The sequence below is a fragment of the Paroedura picta genome, chromosome 1, assembly GCF_049243985.1.
Source record: "Paroedura picta isolate Pp20150507F chromosome 1, Ppicta_v3.0, whole genome shotgun sequence".
Lineage (NCBI taxonomy): Eukaryota > Metazoa > Chordata > Lepidosauria > Squamata > Gekkonidae > Paroedura > Paroedura picta.
The window spans coordinates 143,185,704-143,210,638 of record NC_135369.1 but is presented as its reverse complement, the minus strand read 5'-3'; the positions used below and the strand labels follow the sequence as shown (position 1 = coordinate 143,210,638).

Sequence of the window (24,935 nt, the reverse complement as noted above, 5' to 3'; positions counted from 1 at the left end):
ACAAATACAGAATAGTCAAGAGTATCGGTCCCCAACCTTTTTAAGCTTGAGGACCACCTTCGGTGGTGGCAAAGAGCCAGCGGCCCGGGCACCGTGCATGCGCGTTAGCACCCCCTGGTGGTGAAAACACGCATGCGCAGAGCTGCCGCATATGTGTGTTTTGACCACCAGAGGGCGCTAACGCGCATGTGCAGGAACTCCGCGCATGTGCATTTGTGCCCGCCGGCGTGCTGGCGGCTGCGCCTGCCTCTTCCGCCCCTCACAGCAGAAAACTAGCTGGGCTGCGAGTGAAGCAGCCGCTTTGGCAGCCGCTTCTCTCGTGGCCTGGTGAGCTTCTCTCTGTGGGGGGGAGAGGCAGGCGTGGTGGCCCGTCACCGAGGCCTTCATGGCCTGATAGCGGGCCGCGGACCGGGGGTTGACGACCCCCGGTCAAGAGGATAAATAGCTGCTGGTTTTTGTACCCCAGGTTTCACAGAAACCAAAATAATAGTTTGGAAGAAGTGATTAAGAAGAGGAAGAAGTGAAGGCAAAAGGGAAAAAAAGATCAGTGTCTCTCAGTCAAACCGTCAATGTCCTACACTATGTCCCACTACCAAACTTCCAGAGAGAAAATGCAAAGATTTTATTGGTTAACAGCTCAATTTTCCCCAAAATCATCAGATTCTTTCAGAATGGATCTTGGGTTGTCTATGCAAATGAATATTTCAATCCCACATCTGAGCAACAGCAAGAAGTTTCTGGAAGAATCATAATAAATAGGATTGCACTGTAAAAGGACTATCCATATTTACAATATAGTTAATTTGGGTATGTTCTGTGGTACAAACTCCAAAATGTATTAGTCCAAGCACATTGTACTATTTGACCAAATAGAGAAATGTGTACTTCAACCCTTCATGAATTAGCTGAGAAATCATGAAAATTATATGATTGATGAATTTAAAAACTGGAAAATTTAAAATTTACAATCTCAGATAAATGAAAATGTTATTTAATGTGATTGGTAGGCATAATGCAGTCCTGCAGATTTTAACCTAAAGATATATAATTTCTTTATTGCTAGACCTTAAATAACAGAATTTGCTCTTCAGAGAATTCTAGAATTTTTTTGGATACTTCCTTACCTATCAAGAATGAGTAGTTATAAAATGTGGCAAGTAGCCATGTCAAATGAAGTCGGCTATCCATTGTTTCCCTCTAAGACCCATTATGCACAGGGGAAATAACGCACATTAGGGGTGGAATGGCGGCGACTAAAATCACGGATAATGCACGGTTCCAGCTGCAACTGGCCGCAGCTGCGGTGCATGCCGCTGAAAAATCCGTGTTAGCAAAACGCGGAAGAAAGCACAGCTTCCGGGTGACCGGGGCACAACCAGAAGCGGCACTGGGATCGCCGCGTGCATACTCTGGGTTTTGCCGCCGTCGCGCCCCGTCCTGTGCATAACCGGTGTGCTTCACGTCTTCCCCCTCCGCGTTTCCCATGTGACCCGAAATCGCCGTTTTGGCGGCCGTGCATAATGGGACTAAGTGAGAACTTCAACTTTTATTCTAAGCTTTTATTCACTAACTGTTCATAAAATTAGTTTTCACTCTTCTATCTACCAGCAGGATTTTTTAAAAATTTTGCAATATATTTCCTATAATACTTTTTCTTTCTTTTTTGGCATCTCATTTCACAGACAGGCCAGAAAGGTGGAAAGATATAGCACCCAAAAACAAACTAGGAAAGGCTCCGCATCAGACACGGAAAGGTAGGATTGATTTTATAATACACAAGAATGTTGTTCTGCAGTCGCTTCCATTGCATTATTAGATTGGTATACAGGCTGTGGTTATAGAATGCCATACATCTGAAAGACATAATGATTAAATTTTATTTTACAAAATAACTGGAAATTAATTCCACTGTCATCCTAACATACGGTCTGTCTGTAGTGAGAGAGACATTCTAGTGTACAACTTGTTTGGAGTCCCATTCGTGTCAATGTTGCTTGTGCAGCTGACAAAAATTAAGCCTGTGAGACTGAATTACTAAATCCCAAACTCATAATAGCACACCTCCTTATTTCCAAGCTTTTTTTGTACCAGTATAAAGTTTTGGACAGTTTTACATGTTGCTTTGATGAGAAAAAAATTAAGAAAACAGCAGTGTTTAAAAGCAATATCAAATTACCTCCCCCCAAGACTTTTTTGGCCATTCCCTAACAGGAAGGCCCATTTGCTAGTTAGTCCACCCACCTTGAATACGGCCACCTCCTCATGCATGACTCATGGGGGTAGGCAGCTCCTCCTCCACATCTGTCTGTAGCATTGCAGCCTCTATCTACCTGGATTGTGGGGACAGTGACTTCCCCTAACTCCTTTACATGCACCCACCACTATCCAGTGTCTCCAACATGAGTTGGGCAGATCATCAGGTACAATCCTATTGAACCCGAATCCTATTGCACCTGAATTCAAATGTGGGGTCACACCCAGAGCTACCTGGCAAGGGGACCACCAGTTTGTTATGGCTAGGGAGTGGCACAAACTGGGAAAATGCAGTTTGTTTCATGGTTCATGCCATGTCTGGTCCACAAACAATGAACTGTCACACATTTTTGATGCCAAACAAACTGGTCAGTGTGTAAGGATTGTGATACAGTAGAAAACCCCACCCCAGCATGCTAGAGACTTGCAGAGGTTCTCCAGCTGACTTTCCTCTACCTGCCCTTCAAGTCTGGTGAGGATTAAATTTACAGGGCTTGAGTTACACAGCCATCCAAATAAAGTTCCCCCAGGAAAGTGCTTTCTGGGGAAATGGCAGAAATTACAGATGAAAGTTCAGTAGTTTATAGAATGGACCCCTGGCAAGCTATATACCCCAAACACACTGGGAACCTCACCCTTCTGCTTGCTTCTCTACAATCTTTCTAAGTTGAGGACATATTACATTTTTGGGGTCTCAGTTATGGACCCCCCAAAAAGGTTTCCCACATTTATAGCATCCTACCCCTCCTAAGTGTGAACACCTCTGTACCATGAAGGTGAAAATGAAGGCAAAGGGTGCTAGTTGTGGGGAGAAGTGCACACAGAGCCATCCTGGGGCAACTCTTCTCCCTGATTTGAGGGCTTGGCCAGGCACCAGCCTCTGCATTGGTGCTGGGTCCTGAGGGGACAGTTTTTCTCCCATGAGTCAGACTCAGGACCTTGGCAGAGAGGTCAAAGATGGACACCACCTCCAGGCTGCATTGTCTCTGCAAGCAGGAGTAGTACAAGCTGGCCTGTATATGTGACCCAAGGGAAAAAGGCAGCATTGCTCTCCTGAATGCAGAGCTCATGCTGCGGAAGTTCTGCAATTGGAGTTCTGCAGAAAAAAGTTTGGAGGCTACAGGCCAACAGACATGGCCAGAGATGGAAGAGGCTAGGGAGGAGGAGCCACAGCCCAGTATCTCTGTCTCAAAAAAGCCCAACCAAGGAGAAGCCCCACTACTGGTTGTCAGTGGTGAACTGGGAGTTCAGCCACAGCAGGGATGCCAGGCTTGCAGTGGTGGAGGATTCAGCAGAGGTGATGGTGAGGGAACACCTTGCCAAGTCCTTTGAATCCACCCAACACCCAAATTCTAGCAAGGTATTGATGTTCACAACCAGGAGGGTATACAATATGGGTCCTCAGCTGAGGTACCCAATAGCTAAGCTCCACTGTGCAATGTGAGTGGAGAGATGGGGGGACTCAGCCCTGATTCTGTCTAACACCCAAACCACAGCAGGAGAGAGGTGTTCTCATTCACAATCAGGAATGAATGAATGAATATGCTTTTCTTTTAACAAGTTCCCTGACTTTGTGTCTACCTGCCAACAGCCAACAAAATAGAGGGTTTATAGCATTCTGCTTCTGGGGGTTTATATAGCATTCTGCTTCTATGGAGCAAAATGAGAACTCTATTATTGGCAGCCAGCAGTGCCTATGAAACTTTGGAGGGTCCCTATTGGTGTTCCCATGCCTGGATAATTCTGCCCCCTGTTGCTTTGAAGTTTTGTAAACGTTTTAATTGAGTGGAGAGTGTGTCTGGAAATGTATTTGTTCATGAACCACCAGAAACCACCATGAACAAAATGACAGTTTGTTAAATGTTTGTGCCAGTTGCCCTGCCATGAACTTTGCTTCATGAACCACCAATTGCCTAAAATTTGTGATGAACTTTCATTTGTGAAATGGTTTGTTACTATTCACAGAAATGTCCATTGCCACACTAGTAAGTCTGTGCTTGTTCAGCTAGGACTACAGTTCTGTTAACTCTTAATTAAAAAAAAAAGGCTTAGGAATTTTCTGCAAACTTAGGTGTCCCACAGGTTTGTAGAAAGATGTCTCTTCAGTGTATGTGGCACCAATCTGTGGAAATAATGACCCATATCTGGGGTTCATGTGAAAAATTAGCTATAACGATATTGTGCAAACTGATTTTCACAGCAGGAATTACATATGTTCCCTTTATACCATATAAGTGGAATTGCAAATATATGAACTATTTATGTCCTTTGAAATGAAAAGCCTAATAGCTTTTAAGTTAAAAGCCAATGTCAAATTATATATTACAACCGTATTGCTATATGGTGTCTGATTTCTCCTTTTCCTGTAAACAAAAGGAAAATTATAAACACTTATATAGGTAGATTTTGTATTCTTGACTGAGAAATCTGTGTGCACTCTGATGGGGGAGCTTCAAGATGTTCAGGGGCATTGTTAATTTTTGTAGGAACCAGTCCATGTTTCAATAGGAATATTCCTTAGCATAGATCAGAATCCCCAACGTTTTTGAGCCCATGGTCACCTTTCTGATCCTGACACAGGGTGGTAGGTACAACCACAAAATGGCTGCCTTGGGGGGTGGAGACACAGACACACAAAGACATAGAGAAGAAATCCAAATGCAGGGGATAAGAGGGCTAATTTTGTAAAATATACTGGGAAGAAACAAGAGACAGAATAAGCCCAATACCACCCTGTCAGTTGTTCCCTATGTCACAGTATTTTAATCTGTACAGCTGTTCAGATTTCCAGTGGCCAATCAGAAGCCCTTCTGGGTAAGAACCTCACCTGGCCTCACCCACTTTTAAAAATGCTTCATAGATGCAAGGAAAGTCATTAGCAGATGCCATAGATCACATGAGCACCACATTGGGGCAACCTGGTGTAGATTAATACAATACATTAGAGAGCCATTGTAGCTCCATGTATGCATCGAGGTATTTCCATAATTCCATTATGAACACATTGCCATATTACTTTCTGAAGTTTGATGTTCATGGCACTAACTATGAAACAGAAAAGTTGAAACTAAATATTTCTGTGTTGTTCAAAAGCTGCTTTAATATGGTAACAGAAATACATCTTTCCATTTATAAGAATAAATTCTGAAAAATAAATTGTATATATATTTGCTGTTAGAAGTGGGGTGAAATGGTACAACATTTTTTCCTGTTTTTCCCCTGAGGGTGGTTTCCAATATATATCCATCATACAAAGAGAAAGATATCTCCTTCCCCATATTTATCTACACTGGTTCATCTTTCTCTACTTTCTACAAATTATCTTTTCAACACCTTTTCTCTCATGGCTCCCCCCAATAGAACTTTTTTTTCTTCCTCTGTCTGATCTAGTTCCCTTTACAGGTTCCCTTACTTTCTTTTTTCACACGCAATATATATTAACATACTCTGAAGTATATACAAATATAATTTTGAGTGCAAGTGTGGGCAGGTTCTAGATATTTATTCAATGATAGCCACTTGAGGAACAGGATTGCTGAAAGACTATATTACAGGACAGAGCAGAGGAATTTGGTGGATTCAAATGTAAAGTTTATAGGAAAAGAGAGCTTTGGGTTACAGTAGATCTAGAGCTGCCAGACTCTGCCAGATCTAGAGCTGCCAGGCACTGTGATGCTTATCAATATAGCCACAGGCAACACAGATCAGATGGGGACAAATTGAACCAGAAAGTGTTCTTTTTCCTCCTAGGAAGATATTAACAGCTGTAGAAGGAGCAGTTGATAGCTGTCACTAAAGCAAACAGCTACTTCATATACAGTGTGCAGTAGATAAAGAATCCAAGAGTAAGAAGGACTAGAATGTATACATTACATTGATAAATATGAACTGCAATACCTTTATTATTAATCATGCTGCATCTTGTATTGAATTCCTCATCTCCTGTTTACAGTTTCACTACCTCATTGGTCACTATATTTATTATGTGAATCTATTAAACTGTGTCAAATAAACTGATTTGGTACTTTCCCCTATATTTAAATAATTTACTACTATAAATGTATTGATACTAGTGTATTAAGATTTAATTTTATATTTTAATGGAACATATAAAGAAGTTTGTCAAGATATAGATGATCATGATGCCCCTTGATTTGCCTTAGCAAATACATAAAAATAGACTTGAGGAGGGGACGACAGCTGTGTGTAACATCAGTACTAGACTCTATGGTTAGGATCTTCCTAGGCCACCTCAATTTACCAAATGTGCATATTGCATATGTTTAATGATATGTGCATTTAGAGTGAAGCATGGGTAAATCATATTGACTTGCAGGAGGGCATTATGTGCTGGAATAAGACGCGACACACCAATGTTGGGCATAAACAAGGCCACAGCTTTATACTTTCCCATGGGAAGATTGGCACTAGGGTTGAGTGCTTACGCGTCCGAAGTGGCTGCTTGCGCCTGAAGCAGCTAGGGCCATGTTGCGGGGGGGGGGAGGCGCGGGCATGTGCACCTACCGGCACATCGATGCCCACACCTTCCCTCCCTCCCCTCCGCAATGCAGCACTGGCTGCTTCAGGCACGAGCAACCGCTTTGGATACTGAAGCACCCAACCCTACTTGGCACAGCATGGGAGAGGGAGCCTGACCTAGCATCAACACCCTCCAGAGTCCAAAAGCACCCTGGGTACCCAACACTATTCCCAGCCTGGAGAGCAGATCCCCTTGCCTCCTGAAGTCCACCACTAAGAGAAGCGACCTATGCAGAGGAGCCAACAGGCACCAACCTCCTTTGTCTGTCCCCAGGCCACCTGGCAAATGAGCTCATGGCCACCCAGCAGGGTCAGCCCTGGTACCTCTTAGGGAGACCCCAAACCCCAGGGATTCCAATAGCACACCAAACTCTCTGCCACTAGCCTCCGTCCCATGAAAACTCGCAGCTGTGACAGATTATTGACCGTGAAACAACCACCTCAAACTCAAAACAAGGTTGTGTACACATCAATATAGGGTGGGTCGGAGGGGAGCTGCTCCTGCGGCATCCAGGCAAAGAGCGTGGGACCCACGTACATGGTTGGTTGTATAGGCACCAGGGGTCCTGTATTGCCCTTGACACCGTGCATGCTGTGTTCCCGCAACATGCACCATTAGTGAGCCTCTGAGACCATCGGTAAGTCTCAGCTGTGCTTTTATTTTAGAAGACTAACATGCCCTTAACACTGCTTTGGACTGTGGTCTTTTAGCTTTTTAAATTTTTTAATGTATATGATTCTTGTAAATAAATCGTTGCATAGTAACAAGACAACCTTCAGTATACCAGGGCAGTATAGTCATAGTCATAGTCATAGTCATAGTCATAGTCATAGTCATAGTCATAGTCATTGTTTTAATGGGGTTTTAATGGGGTTTTAATGGGGAATTTTTAATGGTTAATATATTGTATTTGTATTAAAATATTGTGAACCGCCGCGAGCCGGTTTCCGAGAGCGGCGGTCATACAAATCAAATAAATAATAATAATAATAATAATTGTCTGTCTTGTTTTGTTTAAATGTAGGTAACATTTAACATGCTGAAATGTTAAGCTTAGCAAGCTCTAATCAATAGGTTTGTCATCCGCTGATCTTGAAGGGATTTCGTTATTTAATTATTTATTTTTTGTTAGGGAACAGTTTGGTAGATGAGACTTTCCCAGTTCTATTTCTGGATTAGAGGTTTCCAGTTTTATATGTCACCATGTTTAAACTGAGTATATAGGGACTTTAAAACAGGACCGTTTACATGTTTAAATGTTTGTGATATACAAAATACTGTCAGAAAAAATCATACAATATAACCAACCCTTCAAATTACTTTAAAACGGTACCCCTGTGATCAACAGCTATATTACCTGTCACGTCTCACATAATAGTTTTGTCATCACTGTCAAAATCATCAAATGATTATTTAGGTCAGGGGCAGTCAAACTGTGGCCCTCCAGATGCCCTCCAGAGCACATGGAAATTGTAGTCCATGGACATCTGTAGGGCAGTTTGACTACCCCTGATTTAGGTTTTACAACTGGCTACAGCTTTACCAAGAATGCTGAGCCCCCTATTGTTGGCAAAGTGTTACTACAGAAAATATAAAGAAATTTAATGATATTTGTGTAGAACGTATAAGGAAATATCCATTTATTTTTGCTATAATTTTGCTATAATTTTATTGCATGCCTTATTAAACTTTATAATATGCCATATGCATACATTTGTGTTCAGTAGTCGATTCCAAAATAAAGTATAATAAAAGGTCCAATAGTACCTTTAAGACCAACAAAGATTTTTTTCAGGGTGTGAGCTTTCGAGTGCTTGAATAAATCTTTGTTGGTCTTAAAGGTGCTACTGGACTCTGATTTTATTGTGCTACTTCAGACTAACACGGCTACCCATTTGAAAATATAGTATGTGAGTGAAAATACATCTGTGCAGTCTCAGTATTTTCATGTACATATTCTTTAACAGAGGGCCCATGGCTCAGTGGTAGAACATCTCCTTGGCATGTTGAAGGTCCCCAGCATCTCTGGCAGTATACAATATAGGATCTGGTAGTAGGTGCTATAAAGATCTCTGAGATTCTGGAGAGCCACAGCCAGTTGGAGTGAATAGTACTGACTTTGATGGAGCAATGGTCTGATTCAGTATAAGGCAGCTTCTTATGTTCTGTTATAGATTAATTGCCACAGATTTATTTATTGCATTTTTATAGCTTTAATATAATACAGCTATTTAAAGGAGTTGGCTAACAGCCATACATTTGTAATCTATTAGTTGTAGTGTGGCTATATTCTGTTTGGACAGGTTCTGCAATCACAGTTGTATTGTACTGGAAAATTCTGTACCTTTCAAATATTGTTCTTTCAGAGGTGTTTGCGGGGTTTTTTAAGCAACAGTTATTTTGTCCCTGATGGTATATGGCAACTAATACTGAACGTGTCTGTGCATGAAAACAACTTTCTGTATGGTTGCCACTTAACAACCATATAGTTGTTTTAACTGTATGTAGAACCTGTAAGTAGGCTCATCTGTAAGCTTGGCTAGTGAGCTGAGTATCACCATGTATACTGCTCCCCAGTTACTGAAACAATAATTCTTGCTCTTAGTGACCAATTATGCACAGGCCGGAAATCCTACTTTGGCGGTGTCAGGGCATTCCCACCCCAGGCCCATGGAAAGCCTACATTATGGGAACGCGGGAACTTACGCAGTCCTTGTGATACTGCGGGCACTGGCGGGAGCTGGGGCAGGCTGGCACCATATGTAATCGACAGCATCGGGCCTTTCGGCTCGGCTCTACCCCAACCTACAATGTCCCTGCAGGGACACCGCACACCCCTGCAAGCTCCGTGGAGCCAAAGAGACAGCCAGGGTGTCCCCCTGCCCTCACCATGGTGAGAGAGCAGCATGCTGCTCCCCACCATTGTGCAGCAGGGGACCCATGCTCCTGATCAACTCCCGTTGCTGGTGCCGCTTCCAAGCGCACCCGGTGCTTCCACCTCTGCATTGCATGTGTGGGGGTGTTGCACTGGGGCAGCCAGTGTGCACCTGGGATGCTCTACCCCATGTGTAATTGGGGGACAGAGGAGCTTTTTTCCCTGGCGCAACGGTGGCGGCCTGGCATGGCTGCCGCCTTGCATAATGGGTCTGTGTGGGTAGAGATGTCTACAACTAGCTGTTGAAGCAACCAAGGAAAGTATTTTGGCAAATTTGCAGTAAGTGATTGTCTGTTTCACCCTTCATTGGTACAAGACAAACTCAACCTGAACAGGAATTAAGTTGATAAAGCAGTGTCATTTCAGAGGAGCAGTCTTTACTTTTAAAGATGTGATGGGGAAGTTAGATTTGTGGGACTTCAGCATTATAGTAAGTTCAAAGAAAGATATTTCAAGATCAATTCTAAATAGAGGTCATCCTTCCAAGTCCATTGACGTATATGGGCTTACAAGGATTTATGGCTTCACCGTTTTGATCAACTTGGGCTTTGGAAATTCTACTACGTGCATTGGTCCTCAGCCTCTCCAAACTTGAGCCCCATTGTGCTCCAAGCATGAGACAAGAAATCACATGCCTCCAGAAAGTAAGGTTGCCAGCTGGGCAGGAAACAATGTCCTGTCCTAAGGAAATGGTCAGTTAAAGCTTTTCATGTCATGGAGCTAAATAACATCCCATGATAACTACTGACAGATAAAACTGATTTGCCTTAGTGAACAGTTGGAGGTTTCCATTTAAAACTTATCAAAACTAAGAGGGAGAGGGGGACCTGGAATTTGATCTCACCAACGTTAACTCCAGGGTCACGTAAGACAAATCAAGAGAGATGGGGAACAGAAACACAAGCTATAAACCAGAAGCAGCAGCAACAGAAGAGTTGGTTTTTATAGCCCAATTTTCGCTGCCTGACTCAAAGTGCCTTACAATCAACTTCCCTTCCTCTCTCCACAGCAGACACTCTTTTAGGTAGGTGAGGCTGAGAGAGCCCTGAAATTACTGCTTTGTGAGAACAGGACTGTCAGGTGAGGAGCCCAAGGTCACCCAGCTGGCTGCATGTAGAGGAGTGGAGAATCAAACCCAGCTCACCAGATTAGAAGCTCTTAATCACTCTTAATCACTACACCAAGCTGGATGTATACCTATGTGGGAAAGAAGCCAAAATTTAGAGCTATGGCTTCCCCCTTCCGCTGACTTGATCACATCACCATCCCTTTCCCCTTTGCAGAGAGCCTGCAGGGAGACAGGAGATGTGACACCCATATTCAGTAGTAGCAGATCCTTACAAAAAGCAGCCAAAAATACAGCTCTGTAGGGGTTCACAACTAGGGTTGGGCGCCTGTGCCTCCCCTCCCCCCCCCATGCTGCAGCGCTGGCTGCTTCAGGCACGAACAGCCGCTTCGGGTGCCAAATCACCCAACCCTATTCACAACTCAACAGATAAGCCTCCATGATCCACTGTAGGTTTCTGGCCCATGGATTTTAAGACCTCTGAAACAAAAGTTCAAAAGAAAATACCTCAAAATAATAAAGGAAGTTTACATCCTAAAACTATGTTGCAGTAAAATAGTTTTCAGTGATTTCCAAAGTATCATACTGGAGTTTCTTTTTTCTTCTTCTTCTTCTGATCAGCTCTCTTAACAAAATGATTTTTGAAATGCGCAATGGATGTAATACATGTTTTAACTGGAAAGAAATCTATCATTGTCTACTTACAGTTCTGTCTTGTTATTTTATTGATTTTGTAAATATAAACATATTTCTATATAGTCTGTGATGAACTTTCTGTGAAATTATTAACTGGATCATGAAGATAATATTGCTGAATATGAAAAATATTACTTTTGGATATAGTTGTATAGAACAAAGGCAATGGTGTGTGTCTGTGAGTGTATGTGTGTGGGCAAAGAGTTTTTATACAGTTAATGACTGAACCAATTTTTTTGTTTGTTTTTGGCCCTAATGTTTTAGGGTTCTACTGCCATGTGTTTCTAGAAGGGGACTTCCTACCCCAAGAATCAATGATCAGCCAATCATTAGGGGAAAACATCACACTCGCTCAAGGTCGAGTGAGCATTCTAGTGTCAGACCATTATGTTCTGTACATCACCTAGTTCCTGGAGGGTCGGCGCCACCTTCTCCTCTTCTGACAAGGTTGCTATTAAGTGTACAGCACAGCATTTTGTTTTCCGCCTCCCAGATGTTAATGTGGTGGTGTACTTTCCAGAGTACATGCAGTGCATTCATTCATTCTGGCACTCCAGCACAATCTGTTTTTTTCCCCATAATACCCACAGTTTTCTCATATCCTCTATTACCACTATCTGGATTGTTAAAATCATATGAAGGAACTTATCGCATTAGTAAAAATCTGCCCATGTTTTGTCTCTCATTGTTTTGTTGTGTTTATGCATTCATATGAAAGCTTTCAGAATATTCCATTTAAAAATATATGCTCTATGCAGCACAAAGGTTTGTTAGCATAACAAAGGGTGTGTGTTTACATCATGCATTTTCCTCACACTAAACACAGAAACATAAATCTCTAAAAATGCTGGATTTCTTGTTGTGTGGATCTCATATAAAGTAATAAATGGTACACTAGGAGTGACTCCAAAGAACATTCCCCACTGGCATTTTACAAGAAGCAAGTGGTTGTTTTGATTAAAACTGCTTCTATGATGCTTTTCTACTTCACATCAGTCAGGAGACATCAGATGCAACCTGTTAGCCTATTTTTGGAAGAACAAGATCCACTTAATTCCCCATTTCCATGATGTCAAAAGAAAACCTAAAAGGAGAGTGATGGGTATGCACAGAGAAGAGACAATCCTACATTCCTGTTCACATTTATTTCACTGCTAGTGACTAGTGATATGTGAACTTTCCCTAACTCTAGACTTAGCAGTCATATTTCTCTCTAGTTCTATAAAATCGCTATACTTACCTGTTTTTGTATACTATGCTTGATTGTTTCAAACCACTGTTAACCATAGTTTTTTGAAAGTTGAAGGCATTCAAGGAAAAAAGAATTAATCCAAATTTAGACTGGTGTTGATTATTTCACTTACTACTGATCAGTGATTGATTGAGTGGCTTTTCCCTCCAGCCTAGTTGCTTATCCGGGGGGGGGGGGGGATCCCACTAAAACATGACTTCTGAGTTGTACACACTTTAAACATACCAAAGTTAAGACCGCCTGAATGGACAAGATATTAAAAATGTATGGCCATATGTACAAAGCAAGACACTTCTCTTTCTTTTTACACATGTTTTAATCAAAGCATTTCTCAGCGGTGCCTGGATCAGATGTCTGTTACATCATTAGATTCAATCTTAATTCTGCCTGCAGAATGCATCAACCAGGAAGTCCCATGCAGTCCTCTTCAGCAGACACGCCCTTCAGCAGTCGTAAGGGGAGGCAGCTTCCACAAGTTCCTGTCAGGAGTGGCAGTACAGAGCAAGGTATCAAATCACACCTTTATAGTTTCCCATTCTTCCTTTCTAAAATGTCTCTGTCTCAGTTAACAGACTGTTTGGTGCTCTTTCAGTTTCTTCTGACAAAGCAGCCTGGTTATATAGAAACAGACTGTAAACTATAGTGATGTGCAATTGATTATAGGTTTTTAAAATTATTATTATATTTCATATTTTGGCTATATATGTACCTTTAAAATGGATGCTATGTGTCGTATGATCATATTTATTCAGGATTCCAGGAAAAGGTCAGTTTACACATATTTCAGGAAACCCATTTTTGTTTATTTATACTACATTTAATTCTGTTGTGTTAGCTGGAAATAACTAATTGTAAGTAACTTGCAGATAGAAATGTGAACAGTACTGATCAATCCCCTTCTGAGCATGTCAAAGATCAAGTACAAAATGGGTTGGCAGTAGAGGAAATTCATGTTCTAAACAAGGAAAGATAATCAATTGACTGTTGTAAATCTTAGCAAATCCAGGACTTTTCAGAGAAAGCGTGAGACAGTGACAACTGGTATTTTATCAAACAAGCTTTTCATTGTATTTACACTAGTTAAATTACTGAATTGTCTGGGGAAAACATTATCTACCTTACACTTTTCCAAAGTGAATCAAATCCACAAATATCTTCATTTTAAAATTCATTTTAATTATATGACTTAAAAAAGAACTGAAAACCAAAATGCTGTATATTCATCTTGAAATTAATGTTTACTTGTTGAACTGCTTGTTTACTTGTTGAAATGCTCATTCTTTGCCAATATGTAGATATCATAGATTTGAATTTTGTGAATTGTTATATTGACTGTATGAATTCAAGGAAGACCAGTCACAAGGTTCCCTCTGATATGTTTATTTTCAGCTGAATATTTTCCACTTGGTGCAAGTGCTTTTGATGCACTCTATATTTACTCATTGTTTATATTGCCATTAGTTAATGTTTCATTAATTTAATAAATTTTGCAGATTAAATCGACGTTACCCCAGAATGTGCAGGCTGAGCATTAAAAACCATTCTGTGTATTCCTATACAATTTCTTTGGTGACCTAGAAAGAAAAAATATGGATTTTTTTCTTAGCCATAGAGAATCTTTCATAGTATTACTTATGTTTTGAAAAATATTTTATAATATTTCAATTCAAATTATACTAACAAGATTTTGTAATCTGTGATCAGCCCTTTTCATACTGCAAGGCAAAAAATAGATTGATTGTATTTATGTAGCAATACAAACAAGAATACTGTAAAGCCATGAAAATGTTCTTACAACTACAGATATTAAATGCACTTACATTCATTTTGGTACAAATTTTGAATAATGTATCTGGGTGAAAGTTTTCTAGTTGCTTTCTTTAAGTACTTATCAAATACTTTGGTGAAATGATGTTCCATTTCCTCTTGAGCTATCTGGTGGCGTCTGAGGTTAGATTCATATATCCATCTTGCGTATGTCCTAATTGTTCTTTATGTCCACTAGATAAACATACTGAGTCATTTGTTAAACTATGAAAGTATTGCTATTATACTTCTTATATGGAATGACTGGACATTGTTTTGATATGTTTGGCCAGATCTGTTGTTAGTTGTTATTGACAATCCAGCACTATTCTAATAGGATTATAGATCTGGCAGCCATCAAATTGTTCTGCATGGTAGATGTGACTTGAGAAACACTGATAAGATTCCTTCATAGCTGAGCCTTGGGATTTCCATTTAGCAAAGTGTTTCTGTTTATCTCAGTGGAACTATACAGAATTGTTCAGATAGTTAACATTTGTTCAATCCAGGCAAGGAATAGTTTTCCCAGGATCTTTTATCCTGGGGTTGAAAGGTCATCAAATATTTGACCAATTTCACTGTATCAAATACATGTATGTGGTTCCAGCAACAACAACAAAATGTATAGCCTTAGTTTAAGGGCTATTTTGTGTTGAAGTCAGTGAGAGAGTTTTACTGAATGTACTAGATTTCAACTTCAAAATTACTTCCATTCCTAATATGCTGTGTTTCATTCAGAAATAGGTGATGGTGGAACAAAATGTCAAACTTCTTTTGTTACAATGGTTACAACTGTAGCGTTTTCATTATTTACCATCCATTAGTTAGATACCCAACAAAGAACATTATCATTTATATAACTGCAGATGAATTTTGTGGGATACAATGCTTTTATTGCATGAAATTCAAGGAATTGAGAGGACTGTCTGAAACATAATTTTCCTGGACTTGTGAAGATGAATAAAATAGTTCACAATAATGGTTGCAAGTAAGAGCCAAAAATTTACTGCTATAAGCTAGGAAAAATAACATTAATGAATTGCACTGAGTGTTATTACTAAGGAAGAGGGGTCGTGATAGTGAAATATGGGGATTATTCTCCTGGCAGAAGATGTGTGTCGCACAATTCAGCTCTCTTTTACAGGTAGAATGCCTCCTTGCATTGAGGAAAAAGGAATGCTGGATGCACCATTTGGAATATAAATCCTGCTAATTCCAGTAGTATTAGCTGGTATTAGTGTTTGAAACTAGGGATGTTCTTGGGGGGACTTACCGCTGTTCTTCAAACTCTTTATTTCTGCCATAATGATGATATAGGATCATATTGGAGAGTTCTTCATGTAAACCTCATGCATGGAACACTTTAGGACCATTGTATTAACATATTATTTGGAATATTGCTGTTTTAAAAAACAAGTAAAACTGATTGCAATCCAAACAGAAGTATTATAGACAGCACAACTCTGTTTTCTTTGGGAATATAATAAATCTTTTGTCGAAGGCATATGGCCAACCAATGAAGAATGTTTGAGGACATTGCTGTTTTCTGTGTAGTTGCCTAGTTCATTTTATGCAAATATAAAAACGTTTCAATATTTAGACTACCTCTGAGAATGAATGGCTTAACTCTGAATTTTACTTCTTTATTGCATGTGGATAGATGGAGAAAAGACACTGCATTATTTCTTCTGCTGTACACTTTACCTGAATATGCAGTAAGTGAAGCAGAAATGCTTGAGAGTCTATAAGGGTCCTATATTGCAACGTGTTGTGCACCTTGGAACTAAACTTTTGCTTGTAACTGTGCACAGAGTGCAACCCCTGAGTGTTTTTAAAAAATGTTTAGGCCAGTGTGAGTGGCTATGTTGATGGTAATATATGATGTATAATGTTTCTTTTTTCCTATGAAGTCCCCATTATTTGACAAAAGAAATGACTTAACTAAACTATCTAAGGTCAGCACACAGAACTCTCATTTATATGAATGGAGGGTACTTAGAAAAAGTGCTTGATTGATTTCCTCCCACAAACACCAGTGTTCTTATACACAACAAGCACTGAAACATTGCTATGGAAAATAGCCATTGAACTTGTGGAGATGTTAATATACCAGACCGAAGCTGTTGAACACATTTATACTTGAAAAAGTACTTGAGCCTGGTAGCCTGTTTCAGTGTCTAGAAAGGGAGGTGCGCAGTACTTGATTGTGCAGATTTTGAATCTACAGTTTTTGACACTGGATTATGAATGATTTAAATAGAGTATTCTACAATTTCAGACAGAGACACCTCATGTACTGGAATGGATTCTTCTGTATTCGCATAGTGTTTTTAATTTAAATGTCTCTTGAAATCTTTTCTTAGATATTTCCTTAAAACAATGCTAGTTTTTGCTAGGGAGTACAGTATAAAAGACATCTGGATCAAGCTAAACAGTGTATTTTATGAAGTGGATGTGGCTTTTCAAAAGAAAAGGTATTTAGTAAGATTGTTATAAAGTATTTTAATTGCCATGTGTTGGGGAAAACAATTATCAAAGCTAAGTGAAAGTTAGCAGTGTGAATTATATAGTGTCCTCTGACAACTTCTTAATATATGCATATAAATGAATTACCCATCTTGAGTATGACTTTGTGCTTACATGAGTTCAGTTTACTGATGCAAGACTGAACTGGCAAGAGGTTTCTGGTTTGATGGCATGTGATAAAATGCTAGTATAAGGTCAGTATGAAAGTGTTAATTTGGAATGGGTAAAAAGATGTTTCAATATACATTTTAGGCTTCTCAGACTCTTTGTTCTCATTGTATTGTGAAACTCTTAAACGATGACAGATGTGAGCATTTACACATGAATAATCCTTTTCCTTCTAATGAAACTACTTGCTTTCTTAACTACTCATAATGGCAATTAGGAACAAAGCTTTAGAAAGACCTTTTTCATTTTCAACATTAAATTCTGCAAAACTTTCAGCTATAATCCAACATGGAGTTAAGTGCAATAAAAAGCATTGGTTTCAATGGCGCTGAATGCTCTTAAATCTTTATTGGATTGTGATATCAGATCTTATAGTTTTTCATGGTTTTGTCATATAAGTTTCCCCACATTGATTTATGCATGACAGAGCCTATAGTGTTTGTCATTCTCATGTATAACACCTTTTTTTGTCTAACTTTAAATTTGCTGATATCTTTCTTTTGTTCCCATCATTCCGTGCATTTTATTCATTGAAGAACAAGAGAATTATAGCACATCATCAAAAGGTAAATATTCATGTCAATTTTACTAACACTCGTCATGTTATTTTTACCTTTATTCTGCACTAATTTCATGTCAACCCATTTGATTACATTCAATCAAGAATGTAAATCCATAGAAGAGGTTATTTCATAGGTACCTAAACATCATTTTTGTGTTTTTTGTTGGGAAAATTGTTTTAATATAAAATTGATTAATGAAATTAATCTCATATTATTTACATGCTTGGTTGTCATCTGATATTATATCCTGTAGTAGTATAATCTTTCAGATCATGAGAATATGTCATTATTGGTAGATGCCTAATAATCCAGGTTATATACATAACAATAAAGTCCTGACTTTTGTGATTCCTCTGAAAAATGTCCAAAGCATACAACTCAACTATGGATACCATCTTAAATTTCTTAAATTCACAATTAAAATGTGACAAATAAAAGGTATGTTCATAGTGAGTAGTCATTGCTAGAGCTGAGTATAACCAAACTCTCTGAATTTGATGTGGGCATTTTTGGAAAATTCTCATTAAAATCTCCAGTTTTGTCCACTAATTCTTCAAAGTGCAGAACTAGTCTTCAAATGGATCTCCCACAATCACCAGGATCTTGTTTGCTAGTTTGCCTTCTCTGTCTCTCAAACTTGCCAAATTACCAAGAGGGGAAGAGGGGAGAAGAGGAGGGGAAAAAAGAAAATGACAACCATCCATGCAATCTGAAACAGGGTTACATACATCTTTCCAAATCCTTTGAAATCAGTGGCATAGGAAATGTGTAACTTTGCTTAGGGTTGTGCCACAAGATACACAGTAACATTCTTCCTACATTTTCAGTTATCTGAGGTAGAGATTACTGAACATGTTCATACTCTTCATGATAGAATGGAAAATATACTTTAGGTCAAAGGGAAATTTAAAGCCTACACTTTCCACTGTTTGCATCATGAATGTACAAACAGCACAGAAGAAACACTGTCTGATGTTCTCCGCACACAGTAGTGAGCATGTAGGAAATATGGAAAACAATGGAAAGTAGCAGATAAGAAGGGTGGTACTGGATTATTACAAACCATAGGGGAAACGGGGTGGGAGTATTAGTTTGTAATGACTTGTGGAAGTCTGTTTCAAAAAACCTCCCATTCTGAAATTCCACTCTATCCTTAGTCATCATCTGTACACCGCCCGTGGCGCCGCGGGCGCCACGGACTAAATAAAACAGTAAGGGGTTCTGGGGCGGGATGTGTCCGGGATGAGGAAGGGTCCGGATTGGACCCTTCCTCATGACAGACAACCGGAGGGACCAAACGGCAGGCGCGAAGCGCCTGCCGATTGGTCCCTCCGATTCCCAGCCCCAGCAACTGCGAGCCGCGCTCAGCGCGGCTCGCAGTTGCTCCCGGCCTGACGTGGTGAGAGGCGCGAAGCGTCTCTCACCGCGTCAGGCCGGCCCCAAGGAAGCCCCCGCCGCAAACACAACACAAGACTCCAGCCGCCGAGAAGCTGCAGAAAAAAAAAAAACACCCCCGGAGGAGCCTTTCGCCGCTAGCGCGACGAGAGGCAGCAGAAAAAAAAACCCCTGTAGGAGCTCCAAGCCGCCGCGCCGACGAGAGGCAGCAGAAAAAAAAACCCCTGTAGGAGCTCCAAGCCGCCGCGCCGACGAGAGGCAGCAGAAAAAAAAAAAACACCCCCGGAGGAGCCTTTCGCCGCTAGCGCGACGAGAGGCAGCAGAAAAAAAAACCCCTGTAGGAGCTCCAAGCCGCCGCGCCGACGAGAGCTAGCAGAAAAAAAAAACCCTGCAGGAGCCTTTCACAGCTCCAAGCAGCAGAAAAAAAACCCCGGAAGGAGCCTTTCACAGCTCCAAGCAGCAGAAAAAAAAACCCTGTAGGAGCCTTTCGCAGATCCAAGCAGCAGAAAACAAAACCCTGAAGGAGCCTTTCCCAGCTCCAAGCAGCAGGAAAAAAAACCCCTGTAGGAGCTCCAAGCCGGCACGCCCACGAGAGCTAGCAGAAAAAAAAAACCCTGCAGGAGCCTTTCACAGCTCCAAGCAGCAGAAAAAAAAACCCTGTAGGAGCCTTTCGCAGATCCAAGCAGCAGAAAACAAAACCCTGAAGGAGCCTTTCCCAGCTCCAAGCAGCAGGAAAAAAACCCCTGTAGGAGCTCCAAGCCGGCACGCCCACGAGAGCTAGCAGAAAAAAAAAACCCTGCAGGAGCCTTTCACAGATCCAAGCAGCAGAACAAAAAACCCTGTAGGAGCCTTTCGCAGATCCAAGCAGCAGAAAACAAAACCCTGAAGGAGCCTTTCCCAGCTCCAAGCAGCAGCTCCCTGTAGGAGCTCCAAGCCGGCACGCCCACGAGAGCTAGCAGAAAAAAAAAACCCTGCAGGAGCCTTTCACAGATCCAAGCAGCAGAAAAAAAACCCCGGAAGGAGCCTTTCGCAGATCCAAGCAGCAGAAAACAAAACCCTGTAGGAGCCTTTCCCAGCTCCAAGCAGCAGAAAACAAAAAAACCCTGTAGGAGCCTTTCACAGCTCCACGCAGCAGAAAAAAAAACACCTCCTGGTGTCCCCTGGGTCCTAGCGCCCATTGCATTCCTGGTTGCAATGGGCTTTCTTGCTAGTTGCCTATAAAAGAGAAAGAGGGAAAGAGAATTCTGGTACATCCTGCCTTCTGTTATGCCAACCTTTTTCACTCACTATTGTATTGCACCACAATTAACAGAACATGTAGAAAAAATTAGTATTCACCTTGCTATGTGACCTCATTTCTTGTATGAGTGAACATATGAGGATAAATAAGTGATTATTTGTGTGTTTTCCTTCACAGGAAAGCAAAAGAGATATACTGCAACAGGGTCTCCTGGATTTTACAGGGTGGTTATTAATAAAATTTCTAAAAGTCTGAATGAATAACTTTTCAAAAGTGAAGAAAAAGAATATTATTGGTAGACAAAGCACACCCATTGGTGGTCTATCTAGTCCAGTACCTCAACTATTTCAAAGGAACTACTGAGTGCCATAATTAAATAAGCAATTATGGGAAAAATTCGGATGGTGTGACATCTTCAGGTGACATTTCAAAATGGTTGATTGTTCCTCTGATTATTAAAAATAACTAATCAAGTTCATTCAGGGCACATATTATTTACTTATGCTGACTAGATTTGGCTATGAGCTCTGTAGGTATGCAGAAAAATTAAAATTAAGGCAAAATATCCACCCATGGCCCATAAGAAGTCCTGCACAAGTTCCCACACTCACAATGCAATCCTATGCAGAGTGACTACAGTCTAAGTCCATTGATTTAAATTTGCAATGATGCTGCATAAGATTGTACTGTAAGGGGTCTGCATTTGGCTTTTAGCTTGTGGGCATGAATATGTGTAAATGAAGAGGGCAGCAACTTAGCTTTCCTGGTACAGAAAATTACTGAATAAGGATAATTAAGTAGAAATAGGGTTAAGTTATACTAGCTAACTACCAAAAAAGGCATGTAGAATGATGTTACCTTTGTCAAATCCCCTCCTAAATGTTCTACATCCTTTTATAATAGCTTGTACAAGCTAAACCTATTTCTATGCAGTTGCCCTTATTCTATCATTTTCTCTGCCCGGGAAGGTAAGTTGTTGTCCATTCTCTCCTCTGAAATTTTAAACTTAAAAAGTTAAACCTTTTCTCAAATGACTTGTGATCTAAAACTTTTCGCACTTTCACAGCTTAAAAAAAACCCACTGCTGATTATCTACATCTGCATCTTCATTTCAAACACTTCATTGTGTTTTGGCAAATAAAACCTCAATGCTTATATGATCTAAATCACTAACTTGACATGTTTACCATTTCAAATTAATTTCCTTTGGTCATAAGACAAATATGTTGTCTTCTTATGAGAAGATTCATAAGATTTGGCCTTGATAAAGGCAGAAAACAGCAGTTTTTACAGCAGTACAGCTTTCCCTGTATTAGAAGCTGCAGGTAACAATAATAGGGAGGTTGCGCAGAAGAAAACAGCATGTTGAGAAAAGTTTGGGCCGCTGCCATCTTCCTAGCATGCTCAGTGTTATGGAAACAGAGATACTCTCATCCTCGTTTTTGCCACAGAAAAAGCTAGAACAATTCAAACAGAAATATAGGGCTATTACAATTGCATCTACAGGACAAACCCTAGTTTGTGTTTGTGTGTGGGACAAATCCTATTTTGTATGTATGTGAGAAATTGAGTCACATCAAATTCATCACTTCTAGAAGTGACTATTTAGTGTTTTGCTGCAGCATTTTTGCACTGTTAATTGTTTGTTGAGTTCATAGGCTGTTTTTTAATCAGTAGCATTTTTAAACTTAGTGTTCAAGTTAGGAGTGCAGCTTAAAAAAAAGCCTTTAAAATGAATGTTACTCAAGGCTTAATTAGATGCTAGCAGATAGCAGCAGAAGGGATTGTGCCCAAAGCTGGCTTTTGTGACTTCAGTCAACCCACTGAAATGGCTTTCTTTCCCCAAAGGGGATGTTCATTTTGTACCAGTATTTTTCTTCCTACAAAGGCAAATACTAACTTGTGGAAAGGATGGGAATCACTGAAATGGCATGAAGGAAAGGGTTAACACCACCCCTTCCCCACCAGCATGGTTGCAGTCATTAATTCTTGCTGTCAGAACAGTAGTAGACTAGAACAGTCTAGTTCTGGTATGTACCTAATGGTTGCTGATAGTGTTATTGAAAAGGATATAAAGATGTGAGAGTGTCTTTTTCTAATGTATTCATGAAAGATGTGGATGAAGTAATAATTTTTCCAGTCGCCTTTCAAATGATGGTGCAAGATCACACAACTTCTCACACACAAGCCATCTGAATGCAGTTCACTAGTTACAGTGATCTGCAGTAATTGAACGTTTGCTTCCCTATACTGTCCAGTTAGGATTGCAAAATTCTGATTATCAGGAACCTAGAAGGCCACAATGCACAGTGTACCTAGCTTTATGAATGAGCAGTGCAGGCTGAGCAGTGCAGGCATGATATACATGGAGATACTATAGCTGGGAGCGATTGAGGGCAAAAGAAGAAGGGGACGACAGAGAATGAGGTGGCTGGATGGAGTCACTGAAGCAGTCGGTGTGAACTTAAATGGACTTTGAGTAATGGTAGAGGACAGGAAGGCCTGGAGGATCATTGTCCATGGGGTCGCGATGGGTCGGACGTGACTTTGCACCTAACAACAATAACTATAGAAAAAGAAATTAAATGCGGATACAAAGAAGATACTTCTTTTCCATAGTGAAGTAAAAGAATCTCAAATGCTTCCCACAGCTTTTTCAGTCAGTTTACTCTCAGTTATAAGCTGTACAGAGAAAAAAAATAGTAAGAGATGAACTGAATTGTGCCCACCCTAAGTTCACTGCAGGACCTTTTAAACAAAATGTGGATATAATGTATGAATGCAAGAACCTTTCCAGTTACCTCAAGACCTACACTGGGGGTGTGATGGATACTGCAAATTAATGTACATAGTCGAGAAGATAGGGCTGAGGATGCAGTAACAAGGAGGTTTTCAGTGGCATCTTAATGTACTTCCCCTGTGCGCGTAAACACAAGTGACTGGAAGTAAAGATAGTAGCGGTAGGCTGGTGACTTGAACAAGTAGTATGAGGCCATCTATGCTACTGACATTAGGCAAGGTACTGGAATGCAGGGTATGGGTTTACCCATCAAAGTAAATAGCAAGTTTAATCTATGCTACTGACCATCTATGCTACTGACATAATGTTATCCCTGGGTTTGCAGTGCTTAAAATTGAACTGCTTTTCCTTCTCTTCCAGATAACTAGAGAAAATTTGGAAGGCAGTATTATTAGAGAAACCAGTAGATGGCCAGAGGAGTGGGGACATGGGGGATTTCATCACTGACAGCATAATGTTTCTGAGAAACCCCCCAAGTGACATTGTGCCTTTCTCAACTCCACATCTTACCCCCTCCAGGCCCATCATTCACATTTTTTTTTGGGGGGGGGTTCAACTTGACCATATATGGTCATATCACCGTATCAATGCTTAACAAATGTAAAAAATATATTAGAATTAATTAACTCCCACCCATCCAGGAAGCCCTTCCAGGGTTGTCAAGAAATCCCAGGGTTTCATGAAACCCTGGTTGAGAATACCTGCCATATAGGAATAGATGAATTTCCAGAAATGACTGATGTCACTTTTGGGTATATAACACTGTCTAACCCCTTGAGAGTCCCTTGGACTGGAAGGCGAACAAACCGGTCAGTCCTAGAGGAGATCAGCCCTGCCTGGTTCTTAAAAGGCCAGATCCTGAAGATGAAACTCAAATACTTTGGCCACCTCATGAGAAGGAAGGACTCCCTGAAGAAGACCCTAATCTGGGACCGATTGAGGGCAAAAGAAGAAGGGGATGACAGAGGATGAGGTGGCTGGATGGAGTCACTGAAGCAGTAGGTGCAAACTTAAATGGACTCCGGGGAATGGTAGAGGACAGGAAGGCCTGGAGGATCATGGTCCATGGGGTCACGATGGGTCGGACATGACTTTGCAACTAACAACAACAACAACCCTGTTTTAAAAACGATTTCTTTCCCCTGTTGGAGTGCCAGCCTACTGGGGTGGGAGATGTTCCACCTCTCGCAGGGATATGGCAACCTTACATACGAATCAGGCACCAAAGTTACTTTTTAGGATTGTTTATTATACTAATGTGTTTTATTAATTTGGATTTTAATCCATGCTTCTATCTAGTCCAAGGCAAATTAAGATTCTCTACATTATTTTCAGCTTTGCTCCAGAATATATGGATTATGTTCACAGATCAGTGTTTTACCACTTCTTTTTTTTTCTCCCAATATCTCATTTTATTTGTATTACTTATATTGAAAGAAATATTACAAGAACTATATACAGTATCCAGACATTTTCAATTCCAGTGTTTAATTAATTGAATGCAGCTGTTTACATATTTACTACAATATCATATTTTTATTTTCTCATTTTAACTTCATCTTTGTGAAAATTTGGCTAGGATCTCCTTTGGGCTGCTAGTATACACTTCCAGAGACTGGCTATAAGACAAGCGGTTACTCATCTAACTGGCTTTCATCTTGGATTAGTGATCAGTCTCTCAGGAGCTGCCATTGT

At 40.4% G+C, this 24,935-nt stretch overlaps 1 protein-coding gene across 49 annotated transcripts in view; it reads left to right on the top strand.

Moving 5' to 3' along the window:
• RIMS1 (regulating synaptic membrane exocytosis 1) overlaps positions 1 to 24,935 on the top strand; it is a 354,394-nt gene that overhangs the window by 250,130 nt on the left and 79,329 nt on the right. For 20 of the 49 annotated variants that reach the window (XR_013226078.1, XM_077306856.1, XM_077306846.1 and 17 more), the window contains 4 exons: positions 1,683 to 1,754; positions 11,755 to 11,937; positions 13,136 to 13,248; positions 17,779 to 17,808. Coding sequence is in view for 48 of the 49 variants with exons in the window: in XM_077306856.1 (XP_077162971.1) it covers positions 1,683 to 1,754; positions 11,755 to 11,937; positions 13,136 to 13,248; positions 17,779 to 17,808 (398 nt within the window). In the remaining variant the exon portion in view is untranslated. The remainder of the gene's footprint in view (positions 1 to 1,682; positions 1,755 to 11,754; positions 11,938 to 13,135; positions 13,249 to 17,778; positions 17,809 to 24,935) is intronic. The other 29 variants (XM_077307108.1, XM_077307242.1, XM_077307233.1 and 26 more) reach the window with 3 other exon arrangements.